The following is a 16,962-nucleotide window of genomic DNA, read 5'->3' on the forward strand; positions in this document are numbered from 1 at the left end:
AAGGAAGGATCCGGAACGCCGTTTTTGACGAAATTCGCGAGTCGAATCACGCGAACGAAAGTCTCCGGATGAAAAGCGCGTCGCGCTCATCAGAATATCGATCTTGCTTATTAAGCGACATGTTTGTCTTCATTTCGGCGCGTTTGTCATACGCACGTGCATTGTAACAAACTAGCAACGAGAATGAAAGTATTACGTAAAACCAATATCATTAATAATCAAGGCGATACATGGTATCTCGATTCTTCATATTTACTTCAATTGTAAATTAATTATTTCATAAACTTGACCACTCTTACCTTTAATCGCATATCGTCCACTGAATGAAACCAAAATCATTACAGCGTGATAGTCCCTTTGTCTCTGTTGTCTTTCCGACAATGTCGAATAGAAAGTATGTCATTATCGGACACCGATTTATATTCAGATTGTAATTTGCGGTATGAGTCGATTAACGATTCGCGGATATAATTTATGAATTTTATGTTCCGTGTAATAACAAGATGATTGCCGTCAATTGCTATCTGTGCAACTGTAACGACTGACGGAGTATTTCTTTTTGGACAATGAATTTGCAATCAATTTAAGATCCGTAGTCGTTCGCTATCTATTCTTGTTGCTAAATTATTATATAATTCTGCAATTATATGAGACAGTCTCAACTGATATTTATATCCGGAAATGTGTTTTATTAAAATAATTTCGTATTAATAACAGAGTAATAAATCTACAATAATATTCGTTCATTAGATTGCAGATATAATTACAGCTCCTTTTTATAATTTTAAAAACTTCTGTTCAAACTTTTCAACTGTAATAAATTGTAAAGTGAAACTGAAATTCTTTTTTAGGAACTCGAGTGCTGATGACACGAGACGTTCACTTGTATGACGTGCTAGACGTCGGGAATTTTTCTGTCTGTTAAAATTCATGGCGAAATGTGTTTCCACTTACCTAGTCGTGTCGCTTTAAACTTGACAACGGTAGCTCTTCGTGAACCAGTAGGTTCTGTAGTAACAGCAAATTGCTTTCCGAGGAACAGATACTCTAATCATTCTGTCATCATTTTCCCTTTATTTCTACTTTTCTCTCGAATGTAACGTGCATATAAAATATTAGAAATTTCAATTTTATTATTTCTCGAATCTCTTCTACCATTTCAATGTAACATGAAAAAAATCAACAACAGGATGATGAAAAAATATATGTATGGGTATATAATTACTGTTAAAGGAATAAAAATGCAGAAATAATCTGTTCGATACCTGGAGCCCTGTTGTGAATATGTTCAAAATAAATTGCTGATAGTAAGAAAGAAAAGAGAAGTCGTAAGGCAGAGTACGGGGGAAGCATGATGAGGCGAATATGAATAAAATGCATCTTGGCATAGTGAAAATATGTAATAAACATATTTTATGCAATATATATATGAAAATTTATAGATACACAACACAGCTTCGTCACTACCGGTACCACCGCTGCTCCCAGCGCCTGCTCCACCGCTAATCAACATCTCGTTTCCCTTCGATCGAATCTGTTAATTCACAATTTGCACGATAATACAGATACGATGTTGATTACAGAATAGCATCTGGTCCACAAGTATAACTCAATATTTAAAACCGTGTGACGTACTTGGATAAATTTTGCCATCTCCTGAAACCTAAATAATGTTAAAGTATTGCTAAAATATAACGCTTTTGATTTACAGTTGAATGAAAAATAGAGAAAATATGCAAATAATAAAAATCAAATGATGATGAATTAATTTCGATTTCCTACTAGAGATTATCTGCTTGAGCTGTTCCATCCTCGGAAGGGCGGAACGGGAAGATGGTGATGCAACGAGCTGTCAGGACCATCTCGCTCTGCGGTCGGGAATGCTAGCTGGGGAGCAGGAGCGAGGCGGGAGTGGTGCAAGAAGTCTCTCCTCTGTCGCGTTCACTTTCGAACTAATCTCCATGTTACAAGTGTTACAAATCAGTGCGCTCGACGTACAATCCAAGATTATATCATATATTATATACAGAACAATCTCTTAAATCGCTGAATCTGGATAAAGAACGCGTGATTAGATCCATCTACCGCGATTGGGACCTTCTACCTTTCCGCCCGCTGTTCTCACACTCCACATTTCGAGCGTCGTTAAACGCCCGTCTTTCGCATGGGACGCGCGTCTCGACGCTGGAATTGAAGAGTCCAAAATGACATCCGCACACGCGCGAGTGAACCAATCGCGGTAGGGAAAAAAGCGAGAGGCGGCTTCGATGAGAGATCGCAGGATTTTAATTTCATCGGCGAGTAGACGATAGAGATTGAGAATCTGAGGGTTCAAGGTACTCGATGATACATATTATTCGTGCGTAGCCACTCAATAGTCGAAAGACGAAGGACGAAAGTATGCGCCAGGCGAAGTCGCGAGAACTCCGATGGAAGGATCTCGGGCGATCCTTTCTCGACGATGGGCTTACGAAATCGCCGAAGGGCTGCCCGCGATATCGGTGCTCCTCGGAATTGTAGGAAGGAAACACGGTCGCGAGTGGATCGTGCCAATTGTCGCGTTTGGCGTAGCGACGGTTAAGAAGTCGACATAATTAGAACCGAACTCTTCGATTGCATTCGTCATTCGTCCACTATTCGTCGCGCTGGCAAAAACTAGCGGCATGCGAAAAAAACGGCCACGCGTTCGCTTTCGTCGAGGTGTCAAAATAATTTCGAACTCTCTTTGGTTTCTCTTTCTACCTAGCTACCGGAATATTAATGACGAAAGCGGGATGTTTCTCAAGACCATGATATTTCCAGGACGTCAGTTTCCCCCGTGGGACCTTAGGAAAGACAGAGTTCCACTATGGCGACTTTTTAATCATTCACTTTTTCCCTCGGAACGTCCTTTCTCGCTGGTCCCCTGCTTCGGGTTTGAAAGAGCGACGGACTCGGCTTGCACAGCATGAATTTATATTTGGGCGCAGACACTATGTATAAAATGTTACGTACGTTTTCCCACGAAAAATGTAACGTGTTTAAAATACCTTTTAAATGTAGCGTCTACTCGTAAACCGCTTGCTCGCGAGAGAAGTCGGAGTCGTCGTTGTCGTAAAGTTCGCGATGAAATCGGTGTCGCCCGAGTGCGACTCGCAATTTCGACGCAAGGGAGATGACTTGATCACGCATCCACCCGTTTTGCGCGTGCTCTTCGCCAGCTGCGTCTGTCTGCGCGGTCGAGGGCGGCTACGTCTGGCCAGCTGAGGTCTCTCAGCTTTTCACACGAGCTTCATTCTCTCATTCTCACGTTATTTCCCAAGGGAAGAAAATTGATACAAAGTTGTATGAAGTTATTTTACGTGTCCTGAATTCAGCGGTTACTGATTTCACCTGAAAATATCTTAAAAAAAAGGTGATCTTGAATATCTTTCATATGTAATTCTATGTTAGAAGAAGAGACTTAAGCAAAGGTAAACAAAATGCACGAATATTTTCTTGATTTGCCGCAATTATTTGATATTATTATTTAGGATCTAATGGATAAGATAATATTACGAAGACTGTTTCTACGCGTATCTTTCCGACGATAAAAATAGTAATCATATTTATTTAGTTAAGAGCTACAGCCCCAGTTTACAATTGAAGTTAGAAAACGAGACAAGTTGTGGATATTTATTGCTACAATCAGTAAAATGAATAGATAAAAGCCCTACGTTATTGGTAACAGCATTCGGCAAATGGTGACGAAAGAACAGAGAGAAGAGAATGTCATTCCAGTCAAGGAACATTGTATCTTTCTAACGACTGCGCGTCCAATATTCGGAGAACCAGCCCGTTTACGTTAAGAACAATTTCTTTTGGTGCGAAACCCCGAGGAGACACGGTCGGCGACGAACATTTTCGTCACACGGTACACTTTCAGTGATTCGAGACGAGATTTGCGCGAACGTGGCCGCCCTCGGCCCGGACCACGCCGAACTCTCTTCCTTTTTCTAAAAAGGAACCGTACGTACAACTCCTGCCGTGTACCTAGGTGCGAGAATCCACGTGTGCTACGTTGTATGTGTGTGTGTGTGAGTGAGTGTAATGTGTGTAATGTGTGTGTGTGTGTCTGTGTACTACTGATTTAACGATCAAAAAACCGCTACCTGCAAAATTGAAAAGCTGCGTTTCCCCCCCTTTTAGCGCTGCGCCGCTGCGCTATTGTTTCGTCGCAGAGAATTACCTACGAGTCGTGTGTGTTCAATCGTTACATCGAAAGTACTCGGTATTGGTTACAGCCTAGAATACTGAGCAAAGAACGAATACATCAGCGGTCGGTGATCCATGAACGATCTCGAAGCGCCATTCCCGTGAATTCGATTCCTCTCTCCCTCTCTCTCCTCCTTTTTCTTCTTACCGAATACATAATGTAAAAATCCAATGTAAAGTCTCGCGCGGCCACAGTAAGCGTCTCAGGATAGTAGAGCGCTGTTTTCTGGCCCTTTTAATCGATTCGCGACGCTAATGGCGGAAATAGAGTCGCGAGAGGACGAGAAACGAAAAGGGAGAAAGAAAGAAAGAGAGATCGACGTTTATACGCGTTTAGGAGCAGTAGCGACTTGAAATGCTTCGTAAAAAATTTATAGAATATGTATATATATATGTATGTATATATATACATCTATCTTCTTTTCTGTATATGTAGAAGTATATATTATTGCGTAGGCATTATGTCGTCGGTGTTATTTTCTTCGTTTCCTTCTCGTCGCGTTTGCGTTTCTTCCACTGTTATACAATAGTAATAACGATAATAATAATAATCGTAACAAGAGTACTAATAATACTAATAATAGTAATAATAATAATTACAATAATAACAATCATAAGAATACGAACTTGGATAATTGCCTAATGTCGCCAGCGCGACACACTTTCGCTGTCGCATTTTGTTCGTATGAAAAGGACATGACTACTTTATACGGCGGCTGAACCGAGAAAAATAGTTTCTTCATGTTCCTGTTTAGATTGCTACGTGGTAATAGCGCGAAAGTTTTTTCCCCGTAAGTACCGTAAGTTACCGCAATAGTGTGATCTAACGTCATCTATAAGCAAGAATAAAAAAGAGGATGCTCTCACAGTCGTCTTAATTAATCCGCTAGAAATCGGAACTGTCCACGCTCGAGAAGTTTTTAAAGTAAAACTCTGCGGTGAACAAATCGATTGTAAAGTCTCTCGCACTTCCGCTTCACTTAACGCCGAGATTACAAATATTCGTACGATAAATCAACAAAAATGAACGTTTTCCTCGACGCGATTGTAACGTCAGTTTTCCGTGCATTTGCCGTAGGAATATTTACGTAATGAGTGAACAACTTCGTGAATTACATATTTCTTCTTCGGCAACCCGATCTCAGGACGAGGCATTTCGTTTGCGATTTTGTCCTCGACTTTTCGCGACCATCGTCCAAGATTTCTTCTGCAATTCCATTGCGCGACGTGTTATGTACTTTCAATGCGCTTCTTTCGTTTCTATCGTGTCCCTCTTATGATATACAGCGCGTAAGGTGTGTCCCTTAATATGTAAATATATACAAATAATTATTTGCGATCCAGTGAATAAAATAATTGGCGTCTAATTGGCGAGATGCGGTACACTTGTTTTCGTTTGCTGCTCTTCGACGCGTAAAAAATCGATTTGAAGGAACGAATGTCAGATTGTTTGAACCGCAATGACGGGAACTCGGAAGAGACGAACGCTCGATCCGAAGCCGTACGTTCGAAGAGCCTAAACTGCAACTGGCGACTTTTTAACAAGCGATTATTTTATCGAATTAGCGGAATAAGAGTGATCTCCGCGCTCACAGGTCGCTCCCTTTTAGGGCGTGTGCGATTGGAGGAAGCATATCTTTTTATGTCAGAGTTTAAAAAAAATATCCATTTCTTTTTCGAGTTAATACTTAACTATGCAACTTTACGAAACTTCTTCTGTGTTAGATTGTCCTCGTAACTCATATATTTCCAGAATTATTAACACAAGTATTTAACACCCTTGCCATTGTAACCCGGATAAGGAGTTTAAAAAAATTATTTCGACGTATACTTTTATCATATCTCAACTCACCTGTCGCTCCTTAATTCCTTCAATCTTGATATACGTGGATTAGCAAGACTTTGACCAAGTTTGTGTCTTTGGACCTCGATACTCCCTTCAACGGTACGCGCCCCTAAGTTGATTCTTTGTAACCGAGAGATTTGATTTCGAGCCATGGCTATGATATTGATCGGATCGAGAACAACATTTTCTACGTAGGTGTCGAACGGCCTCGGTCGCGCTCTCCCGTCGCTCTCGCGCGTTGCTTTCCACGTCACGTCGGTCGGGACAAGCGGATCCTCGCGGTGATGTCCACGCCCCGTGCGCGTTTTTCCCTTAACTACCGTGGTCCTGATCGAGCTCGTCTAACGACTCGAGCCTCGCGATCGGCGCCTCGTTTATCGTGAACTCCCACGACATGTCCTCGCTGGTCTGTCTCGAGGAGTCCTGTTGCCTGGGTCCGCTCGCCTGTCCTCTGGCACCACCCTCAAGTCTGCTCTCCGGCCGTTGCCCCGAGGTGGATTCCGTACCGCTACCGCCGCGATGATTCAGCGAGTCCTTACGCGAGTCCCCGCTACGTGGACGTTGAGCGCCGCTCCGATCCTCCGGCACCACGCAGCTCCAGGGATCTTCACCCTCCGGCTCCGAGCGTTTGTTGAACGAGCTGTATCTACCGCAAGGCACGCTTTTGTCAACGGCGTGATAGCGGCATCCTGTTCGGCAATGAGCGCGGCCACTAAACGTGGACGGGACGAGATGTCGAGAATCGGCGTCCACGTTTAGCGGCCGACGCCTAGCACTGGCACATTTTCCGGTCCAAGATTTTGAAACGGGCATCAAGACCGAATTGAATCACTAATTTTAAATAGCGGAAACGCGCCATTGCCAACGTAGATTTGCTTTCCAATCCCCGATATACGTGACAGGGTAAAACCGTCCAGGTTTCCACGTGAGAAATCTCTACAACATCTTTACCAAACTACCTACCCGCTCCGGTATTCGCCTCTCCTGAAGGCAGCGGGCTGGCTGTGCCAGGCGTGGGCCTGATGGACTTGTTGCTGCGTGGTAGTCGGCACCGCCAGGTCAACCGGCTGACTCTGTGACCTCGTGGGCCCGGTGCGGCTGTTCAGCGCCGTCTGTAACGCCGTTGCGAGCGCGGACGTGTCCGACGTGACGGTCAGCCGCGACGTTCCCGACGACGTGGTCGGATCCCTCATGGGGGGTCTGTTCGCAGAGGGGAACGAAGCTCGTATCAGCGAATCGACACGCGGACGGCCAGCTTTTCTTTCACAAGAGAACCGCTAAGGATAGCCGAGCGAGATATATACTTGAAGCGTACGTGATTATGTACAGTGGGATATTCGACACAGGCCTCTAATTCTCTAAGTTTGATGAGCAGTGTCACGGGCCCCCGCGCGCTTGGGACTACCGGCCGCGCAATGGGATCGACATCGATCATTCGCGTCGGCTGCAATCGATCAAGATTACGAATGAAAAACGACGACGAGAACGTTTCTATCTAAACGTGCACGAGGGATGATTTATCCTACCAAGAAATCGGTTCCGTCAACGTCGGTCAACTTCAATCAGAGTGTCCGATTGATTAAACTACAAGAGAGGTAAAAGGAATCAATTGAAGTTAACTGAGATTGGCGAAATTGCGGAGAATAAAGTATTTTCTGCAATAGAGTCGGAAGTAAAGACTAGTCGAGTTAATTGGAAGACTAATCGGACGTGTGAAGAGAGAAATATTTATCAGCGAGATTAGATGGAAGAAAGAAAAGATGTATGCGTGCAATTTAGAGAGGATATCTTCTAATGAAAGATTTCTTTTATTTTAACGCAATGCTTCTTACTTTTCTTGCATTTCTAGATACTGTTTCTAATAAATACTGGATGAGCTACGTGATTTGTAAGTGTCAAAGCTTTTGAGGCGTGCGACGTTAGAAATGATGATCTACGGAAAAAGAGTGCCAAAAATATGATGCTACGATTCTGAAGGCTATAGAATTTCAGAGTAGCGGCGTATCGCCTCTAAAAGATCTATTTTAACGCGACCCAATTGTGAATTTTTAGGCAGATTATGACTATGCTCGTGATCAAAGGGAAAATTTCCAATTTTTGGTGATGGATATGTTAACGCCGCGTGCCGCTCGCTTGGACTCGATCTCCGTGACACTGCTCGCAAAGAGTTGAAAGAAGAATACGTGATGGTGGTCACCTTCGGAACTTGTCCAACTTTTCCAAAATAAAAGACGCCGAAATCAAATGCAACTGATCCAGGGATTTCGAAAGAAGGCTTTTCAAGAATAACAAAATATCGATTACTTGTTGCGATTCAAGTTTCAGTTTCGGAATCTACTTCTGTGTCGCGAAAAATCGCAGACCCTCTCTAGCGCACCCGAACGAGCGTCGCTCGTACAACTAGCTCTAACGTTAAGTCTGAACGCGCGAGAGAAGTGCGCGATCCGATTAGATAATTAGAATCGCTGGAAATTTAATGCGCGGAAAGTTATTTTCCGTCACGTTCTTACCTGAACAAACCGTGCGAGGTGCTGGGCTGAATCTTCCCGTTTCCGTTGCCCGTCGGGATCGTCGGTGGCTGCGGCTCGCTCGCCGATCTCTGGACCAACGCGGGCGCACGGCTGCTCTGCTTCGTGCCGGCTGGCGCGGTCCCCGGCATCATCTCGATGCTGGAGCTCTCCTTCGACGAATTGAGCGTCTGCTGGAGTAAGCTCAGGATTAATCTGATGTCGCCGGCCATCGAGTGCTCCAACGAGGTCACTTGTCGCGACAGCTGATCGATCCTGGCATTGATCTCCTCCACCGGTCGACCCGGGCCGCTCTGAAAGTCACCTGGAAAGGCCAACGTCTTCATCTCGCGGCAACTCGAACTCGGTGGCGATCAAGCGATTCGATTAACCCAGCTCACATCGCATCTCGCGACGAGTGATTTTCGATGATGAATACACGATGATAGTACAAGGTGCACGGAATCTCATATCGACGTGAGTGAGACGAAAGTGAGACGGAAGTCGCGTACGTGACTAAGATTAAGAGAAATGAGGCCCCTACCATGGGAATGAGGATGCTGCGGGGGCGATGGTGTGGTGTAGTGGCTTGACGTTGTCGAAGTGGGATGAACGACGTTTTGACTGAGGCTACTCTCGCCAGCGGCGGAACTCCGGCGCGCTGGTTTCGTCAGCGGCGTGGTCACTAGGTTTTAAACGCCACCGGTGAGTACCACGAGTACGGGTGGAATATATAAATTGTGTGCTACTTATCGCATACAGATGTGCAACCGCGCTGCGAGATATTCTCTATTACGGCGTGCGTCGCGATTGACAATTTATCTAGATGAAACGACCAAAGCCGCACGTTCTTTTCGGGGTTCTGGCGAGCGGTGCGAAATTCAGGCAGGTCAGAAATGATTTTAGGTGCAACGAGGCGAGCAATCTACTTCGGGGTGGTTGGAATATACCGAGTACTTACTTTGTTTCGCGAGGTAATCGTGACTGGTAAGCGGCTGCAGGTGAATCTTGTGTTGACGTAGATCCGGTATGCTGCGCTTGAGATGGGTTAGCATGCCTGAACAACCAGGTTTCAAGGTGTTATCGAACTTGGGACTCAAACAAAAAGCAATACACTTAGAGGAGGAGAGAAAGAAAAGAGAGACGTTGCCGTAATAACGCTCGAAATAATGAGCTACATCGAGGTGGAAGCGAAAGACATTTTAGAATATCTACAAGAGAGATCAGCTCGCTTTTAACATTGTTACAAACTGTAAGCGGATCTAAGTAGTTGATTCCAAGATTTAGTTTGCGTCGCACATTTAGCGCTCAATGTGATTATACAGATCTTTGTTTCTAATCATTAAAATTGCTGTTAAATAGAGTTTAATAATGAAAATTTAAACTTGGACGGATTTAGCGTTAACATTTGCATCTCTGGGTATTATTTAGCGCTAAATGCGAGGCGTCAATGCGGGCGCAAATGTTTTCGCAGTCGATTTGTACAAGGGCTTTCGCTGTTATTCAATGAAAAGATGAACATCCGAAATGAAAAATCTTGAGTCGTATTAAAAGGAAATACCCTGCTGCATAGAGTATCTGTACAGCGGATATCGTCATGCAATGAATAACATTCCTCAAACAGAATATTAGGAGCAAACACGAGAAGAAATTGGAACATTATCTCCCCGAAGCGAGGAGGTCGAACGAAAGGCTAATTGCTCACCGGTTATCGAGTTTAAGGTCGAGCTTCTCTGTTTGGGCTCATCGAATTCCAAATTTAACGGTGTCACGTCTTGACCGGCCTTGTCCGTGCTGAACTCTAAGATACCATGACCGCTACCTTTCTCGCTGCAACAGACATCGAAAGAAGCTGATTGAGCAATCCGTTTTCAGCAAATATAACGCTCTGCTTTTTGTGCTTTCTCCAATATTCATAAATTGTTTATTTTGCTAATCTTCTTGGTCAAGTGTTGATCTTTCTAACAACGACAGATTGAGAAATTGATACAATAAAAAGAGGTAAAATTTCTACGATAATAAGAGGTCTTACTAGTCATCTTGGTCGTCCTGCAAGGAGTCTTGTCGACCTGTAGGAATAAGATTTGTGCCAGGACCACCACCGGGTCCTCGACGGTATCTTGGTGGACGGAAAGCGAACCTCCTAGCGTCGATGTCGACGTCGGTAGGAGTACTGACAGGAAACCTTGCTGATATTGGATCGACACCAGCCTGCTCTTCCTAAAGATGAAGCGGCGGTTACTCGCGAATCACAGCACATGTCCAGTTCGATGCGAATGTAAATTGTCGCATGCAGTTAGTTTGAAAATCAAACGAAGCGAAAATATAATCGAAATAAAAATGTCAAAATCATAAAACGTGGTTCAAATATAAAAATGTTTCTTTATCGTCACGAGTAATAATAAAATTTAAAGCAAGGGAAAAGAACGGAATTATATTGAATCGTAAACTCGTGCGCGCGAAGTAAAGGGAGAGAATAACACTCACGTCTCGCATGTTAAAAGTGATCTCGAGATTCTGGCTGAAGTGGTTGGAGAATTCTGGATAAAGTGCCAAGACGTCGAGCAGGTCGTCCCGATGGATCTTGTGAAGGTCGCAATACGTAAGGGCGCGAACGTTACAAGACGATTTTCCGACGGTCGAATAAATGCACGGATTCTCGCCGAATATGTCGTCCTTGCCCAAAATAGCCATTACGATATCATCCTTCAGGATCTCGATACTCCCGCGGGATATAAAATACAGGGAAGTCAGCACGTCCCCTCGATGGACTAAAGTGTCACCCGGAGGCGCATGCGTGGTCTTAAATTTTAAGGATAATGCCCTGTTTTGCAAAAGAAACGGGGGCTCTCTTGTCATCACGAATTGATTATGCGTTAAAGATAGTCTACATTCTATTTACGAAGAGCAGTAAAACTAAAATGTTGTTTTGCACGAGCTGAAAAATTCTCCCGTCAGATTTTCCGAGTAAACTAGGGGGCAAGTACCTTAAACAGCCTGGACTGGCCCCCTCGAAGGCTCGGCAATTGTTTAGAAGATTCCTATTGAGATGAAGACAGATGTCGGCCTGAAGGCACTCGGGGAACCCTTTTAAAACGCTGTTCATATCTATCCCGTTCGTGTAGGTCCACGCGTGTTGAAAGTATTCCTCCAATCGCTGGCGGAGCGGATTCGGGATCTGGTGGAACCTTATGAATTCCCTGACTCTGAGCATCTGCGTGTGATATCGAGCGGTGCCGCTGTATAGCCTCTGGATGATCGCCGATACGTTACCGAAGATACTGGCGTACATCAGGGCTAAAATCGACGTATCGTGAAACAAATCGCGTACCCGATATCTAACAACGGCTTGAGATACACAGGTTTCAGGCACAAGTTAATTCCATTGTCTATTCAAGGTGCTATTAAAATCTGAATGTCTAGAATATAAAAAAATGCTTACATTTTATTTACTTTTATTATAATTTAATTATTACGTAGCTATTATATTTCTGGTAACATTGTTATTTTTAGTGAAAAAATGTACTCGTGCCTGTCTGTATTTATCGACTCACATCCAATCAGCATGACGATTATTGTAAAGATTTTTTCAGCGTCGGTATTGGGTGCTACGTTCCCGAAGCCTACGGACGTGAGGCTGCTGAAGGTGAAATAAAGCGCCGTGATATAACGACTCTGAAAATATTACAATGTTACACGTTTGGCAAAAGGGTTCGCGTATCGCCAGTGCGATCTCAAATAGAGCGTACTCGTAAGGTACTCGATGGCTTACTTTTATGCTTGGCCCACCGGTGTTATTGTGAAAGTAAAACTGATGCGTGTCGTTGGCTAAAATGTCGAGCCAACCAACCTTGCTCTTCAGGGTCGGTCTCTCGGCGTTTCCTATGGCGTACCTTTAAAAAGCGCGAAATACCAGGATAAACGCATTGTATTCGGAACAATGTCTCGAAATGTATGCTATGTAACAATCGTTATGTCATTTAAACTACCAAACCTTTGACCGATTAGAAATTTGTGATAAAAGACGTTTTCATACATGTATACGGAGAGAATTTTCTTTCAAAATTTACCCTAAAAATCATGTAATCGCGGGACAACGTGGCATTTTGAAGAACTTTATGAGTTTTTGAAATTTTACCATACTGCACGGAGAGACCGATATGGTTACCACATGTCTAATTAGGGTTGGCACAACCCCAATAAATAGTAATATGTGGGACAGCTATATCTGTGGCTGCCATACCCACATTGGAATGATAAGTAGTGGAGACAACTATATGCGTTTTGTGCAGCAAACTTGGTGAATGTTGCAACACGAAACAATGTAGATGCCCCTACTATTTATACGGCAACATTTTAATTTTAGTTACTCTTTTCCTTAGCCGGTCTTTCCGTGTAGCAAATACTGGCCAATGCACTTCCAATATAAGTCTAATATTATATAATTATTATCGTGCAATATTTACATTGATTCCATGGCCAATATTGGCTTTACGTTGGACAATGTCGGCCAATGCGTTTCTAATGTAATCACACGGAGAGACCGATGCGGCTACCACATGTCTAATTAGGGTTGGCACAACCCCAATAAATAGTAATGTCTATATCTGTGGTTGTCATACCCACATTGGTATAAGTCGTGGAGACAACTATATGCGTTTTGTGCAGCAAACTTAGTGAATGTTGCAACACGAAACAATGTAGATGCCCCTGCTATTTATACAACATTTTCATTTTAGTTATTTTTGCTTTAGCCGGTCTTGCCGTGTAGTAAAATGTATACTAAGTTTAATTATAGCTAAAGGAACAACTGCGACATTAATACACGAGCGTTATACGAATTAAAGACGTATTTCTGAGTATTTCCAAAGATATTTCGACGGTATCACTCACCATATACACGCCATCCAATGAGCAATAAGGGCAAAAGTGGCCATTAAAAGTAACAAAACGGCAGCGCCATATTCGCTGTATCTGTCGATCTTTCTGGCCACCCTGACAAGACGCAGCAGACGGGCCGTCTTCAAAAGTCCGATCAAGGTCGTCGTCTGAAAATGATTCATCATTTTTTCTATCTTCCGAATCTGCGAAGCTCGCGAAACATTAATCTCGCTGTACAGAAATCGGCCTTCCTCAACGCCGTCCGTTACTACTTAAATGATCGATGTCTTTTATTGTTTCGTGAATCTGAAATTGCTCATGCAAAGATGATTCGTGCCTTTGCAGCAAGACGTGTTTTGCACAAATAACGTTTATGTGAAACGAATTGAAAATATTTTGGGAATTTCCGAATAATTTTTCTTTTTTACAGAAACACGGTTACTTTTACGTAAAAACCGTAAGATTTGCTGTGAGAATACAACAGATCTGCGCCATTTCCATTAAACGCGCCTCGACATGAACGGACATTTATCTGAAACCTAATCATCCGACGTTCGCGTAAAGGCCATTTCCGTGTTGGAAGTGTCACTCTCGCCGGAAGTCGTCACTCTGATTGCACATCAATCGCTGAGGCGGAGAACATCGCTCGTCGGAATATCACAATATGATATGCGCATGACATTTCGTTGAGTTTGAAATACCAAAGTTGAAGCCGACGTCTTCGCGGCGTGCCACTCCTTAACATCAATCTAGGCCTACGTTCAAGGACCGATCTTTCAATAATTTGCAGGGAATTAATTCACGGCATCGTTAAGCCGCCGCATTCGACGGGGATGCCTTTTGAGTTAAGTGACGACCTCTTTGTTGCGGAGTCGCAAGTAAGCTCGAGTTTCGACTCGAGTCACTTACGGCGTTTTGTTTCTCATATTTACATAGTTTTACGAAAGATAGAAGTTCAAAATGATTTTCACAAAATACATTAAATTGTAGTGCGAGCACTTTTGAACTTGACTAAAGTATAGTTACAAATCAGCTGACAAGCACAATCGAAATAAAGCTATTCACTGAAATGATATAATCTGCGATTGCTTCGAGAAAATTATCTGGCATGAACGAACGTATTCATGCTTCCTTTTCATTCTTACCTGTCGAGAATTCGCGGTTAAAAAAAAATCACTTCTATCCATGCAAACAGTAAGTACAAGTTTACATCGAAAGCTTTCAACGAAAAAGAGATCGACTCGGATATTTTTACGACTATCATGCGTTGTGTTCTAATCGAAACAATTCGAATGTCACATATTGCGTGTGCGCTCGAAGCGAAACTTTGAAGGCGATATAACAATTTAAGGCGAGTAAAAATATTATTTCCCGGGCCAAAGTTTTTCGATAAGCACGCGACTCATTGCAAGCGAGACAAAGCGTATAAGCGATAGAAACCACGCATAATCACATATATACAAAAATCCTTAGGCATATAACAATTGAAGGAGCGAGTGTACGAAGAAGATAAAAACGCAAGTTCATAAATATGTAGAGAAAAATCTGATACGGGTAAGAATCTTAATTGAAATAAAGATTTGAAATGGAGGACAACCGATTTATGGGGAAAGTCGACTTTCGCGAGAAACGAATAAAGAGATCAAACTTTCATTGTTCGCCTGCTCTTTCAATCGTTACAAATATGAAACGTAAAATTTTTGTCAAGCGCAAAAGACGAGACACACACACACGCACACATATACACGCGCGCGCACACACATACACATGTATACAGGTTGAACCGGGAAAAATCCACCGGTCGGAAAGCCTCTTGTATTTTTTTTATGATCGAGTACAATCACGATTTTGTAATAGCTTGCAACAGAGACGTAATTAAAAGATACAAAAGAAGCTCGAGAACAGAATGGTAGGACCAACATAGTAGTGGAACAGAATCGAGAGAAGAAATAGCTAAAGCGTACGCGCAGTTGCTGACGAAATCGAGATGAGATATTTTCAATCGAAGTGCTCTCAGTGTGTGTTACTATAGCTATTCACGATTGATACATATCTGCTCGTGTACAGTTCGTAATGGATTGTGCGTATATACGCGTGTGTATGTGTGTGTGCGCGTGTACTCGTATATGTATGTACTCATATCCGTGTGATCACTTCATATTCTATGAAATATTTCAGTTCCGGATGGTTTAATCTATTTTCTCGCTTGTGAAAGCGTTTTTATTATTTTTTTTCCTTCAAAATCCAATAATGTTTTACGAAATCGTGATTAATAAAAACAAATACTCCAGTATTGTTCAAGACTGATGAATTAACGAAAGCGTGTGTACCATATGATGCTCAAATGCTTGGCCCTTGGATCCGATAGAAGCACAGTTTTGCGAAATATAATCGAGGCAATCATAAACAGTTATATTCGCCCTGCAACTATAAAAAGGAAACGAATCGCGCGAAACTCGGACGAGTAAAACGAGCCTAAAGTCGATTTGCTTGCTAAAAATCAAATTCGACAAAGCTGGATGCAAGAAGAATTCTTAATCGTGCGACCAATATAGACGTGATTCGTAGATGTTGGATCTGATATCTGGTAAGAAAGTTGTCTAGTTAAAAAATAATAGAGCTAACTGTAGTTCTCACCAGATATTGATAGCATAAATTACTTTCATTTGCATACGATAAATCATTGACGATAGCTATCGACAATAGAGATGTTCGATTGTTAGAATTCAAATTTTTCGCTACGACTGCAAAACCAAATGCGCATCTGCGCCAATATGCGAGAGGATCGGAGTTTTGCATTTACATAACTGAATATTAATTCATTCTTTTATGTTCAATATTATGCAAATTTTGAAAATTTGCATTGGCGCAGACGTACATCCATTTGTTAGCTGTACGTAAAATCCAAATTCTAATAATTATTCTTGTAGCACGCAAACGGACCGATTTTGCGAGGACGCGCAACGATGCAAACGTACAAGCCGCAATGCGCTTTGTAAAACGGTATAACTTTTACTTCCAAATCTTGCACGAACGGGTTGATCAAAAGCGAGTTATCATGTGATCTCATACAATACTTAAGTCCAAAAAAAAGAAGAAAAAGAAACATGCACTTTGGTAATTTGGTATTCACATCGTACGTGTGAGAATAGAGTTGATGAAAATCCTGCCTTCTCGCGTATTGTGATTTACTGTATCTTTACAAAACGAAGGAAGTGATAGTTTATCGAAGAAAATCCGAACAACGATTTGCCATCAACTTTATTCCAACTTCCTCGGTACAAGATGGGGTTGCAATGATCGAGTGTTTGGTACGTGTGGTGAATCGCGTGAAGACTCGTGGTCGTCAAGATGGTATCGCCGAGAAGGGATGGTTGATATTGCAAGAGAGACAGTGCTGAAAGTATTTAAGATGAGTAACATGTGTTAAGCAGTTTGTACAAGAGAGAAAGAGGAAAAGGAAGAGAGAGAGAGAGAGAGAGAGAGAGAGAGAGA

At 42.7% G+C, this 16,962-nt stretch overlaps 1 protein-coding gene across 6 annotated transcripts in view; it reads right to left on the minus strand.

Annotated features, from left to right (window-relative positions):
- Positions 1 to 1,938: 1,938 nt before the first annotated feature.
- The window catches only part of LOC105566847 (potassium voltage-gated channel subfamily H member 2), a 104,579-nt gene continuing 89,555 nt past the window's right edge, over positions 1,939 to 16,962 (minus strand). For 3 of the 6 annotated variants that reach the window (XM_012021193.1, XM_012021191.1, XM_012021192.1), the window contains 13 exons: positions 13,480 to 13,634; positions 12,359 to 12,479; positions 12,141 to 12,261; positions 11,574 to 11,883; positions 11,074 to 11,410; positions 10,619 to 10,806; positions 10,292 to 10,416; positions 9,548 to 9,643; positions 9,131 to 9,271; positions 8,590 to 8,911; positions 8,277 to 8,354; positions 7,043 to 7,279; positions 1,939 to 6,740 (listed from right to left, as the gene is read on the minus strand). In XM_012021193.1, the coding sequence (XP_011876583.1) occupies positions 6,392 to 6,740; positions 7,043 to 7,279; positions 8,277 to 8,354; positions 8,590 to 8,911; positions 9,131 to 9,271; positions 9,548 to 9,643; positions 10,292 to 10,416; positions 10,619 to 10,806; positions 11,074 to 11,410; positions 11,574 to 11,883; positions 12,141 to 12,261; positions 12,359 to 12,479; positions 13,480 to 13,634 (2,580 nt within the window). In that variant the 3' untranslated portion in view covers positions 1,939 to 6,391. The remainder of the gene's footprint in view (positions 6,741 to 7,042; positions 7,280 to 8,276; positions 8,355 to 8,589; positions 8,912 to 9,130; positions 9,272 to 9,547; positions 9,644 to 10,291; positions 10,417 to 10,618; positions 10,807 to 11,073; positions 11,411 to 11,573; positions 11,884 to 12,140; positions 12,262 to 12,358; positions 12,480 to 13,479; positions 13,635 to 16,962) is intronic. The other 3 variants (XM_012021194.1, XM_012021196.1, XM_012021197.1) reach the window with 3 other exon arrangements.

The sequence above is a fragment of the Vollenhovia emeryi genome, unplaced genomic scaffold, assembly GCF_000949405.1.
Source record: "Vollenhovia emeryi isolate VEMERY1.0 unplaced genomic scaffold, V.emery_V1.0 DF939142.1, whole genome shotgun sequence".
Classification (NCBI taxonomy): Eukaryota; Metazoa; Arthropoda; class Insecta; order Hymenoptera; family Formicidae; genus Vollenhovia; species Vollenhovia emeryi.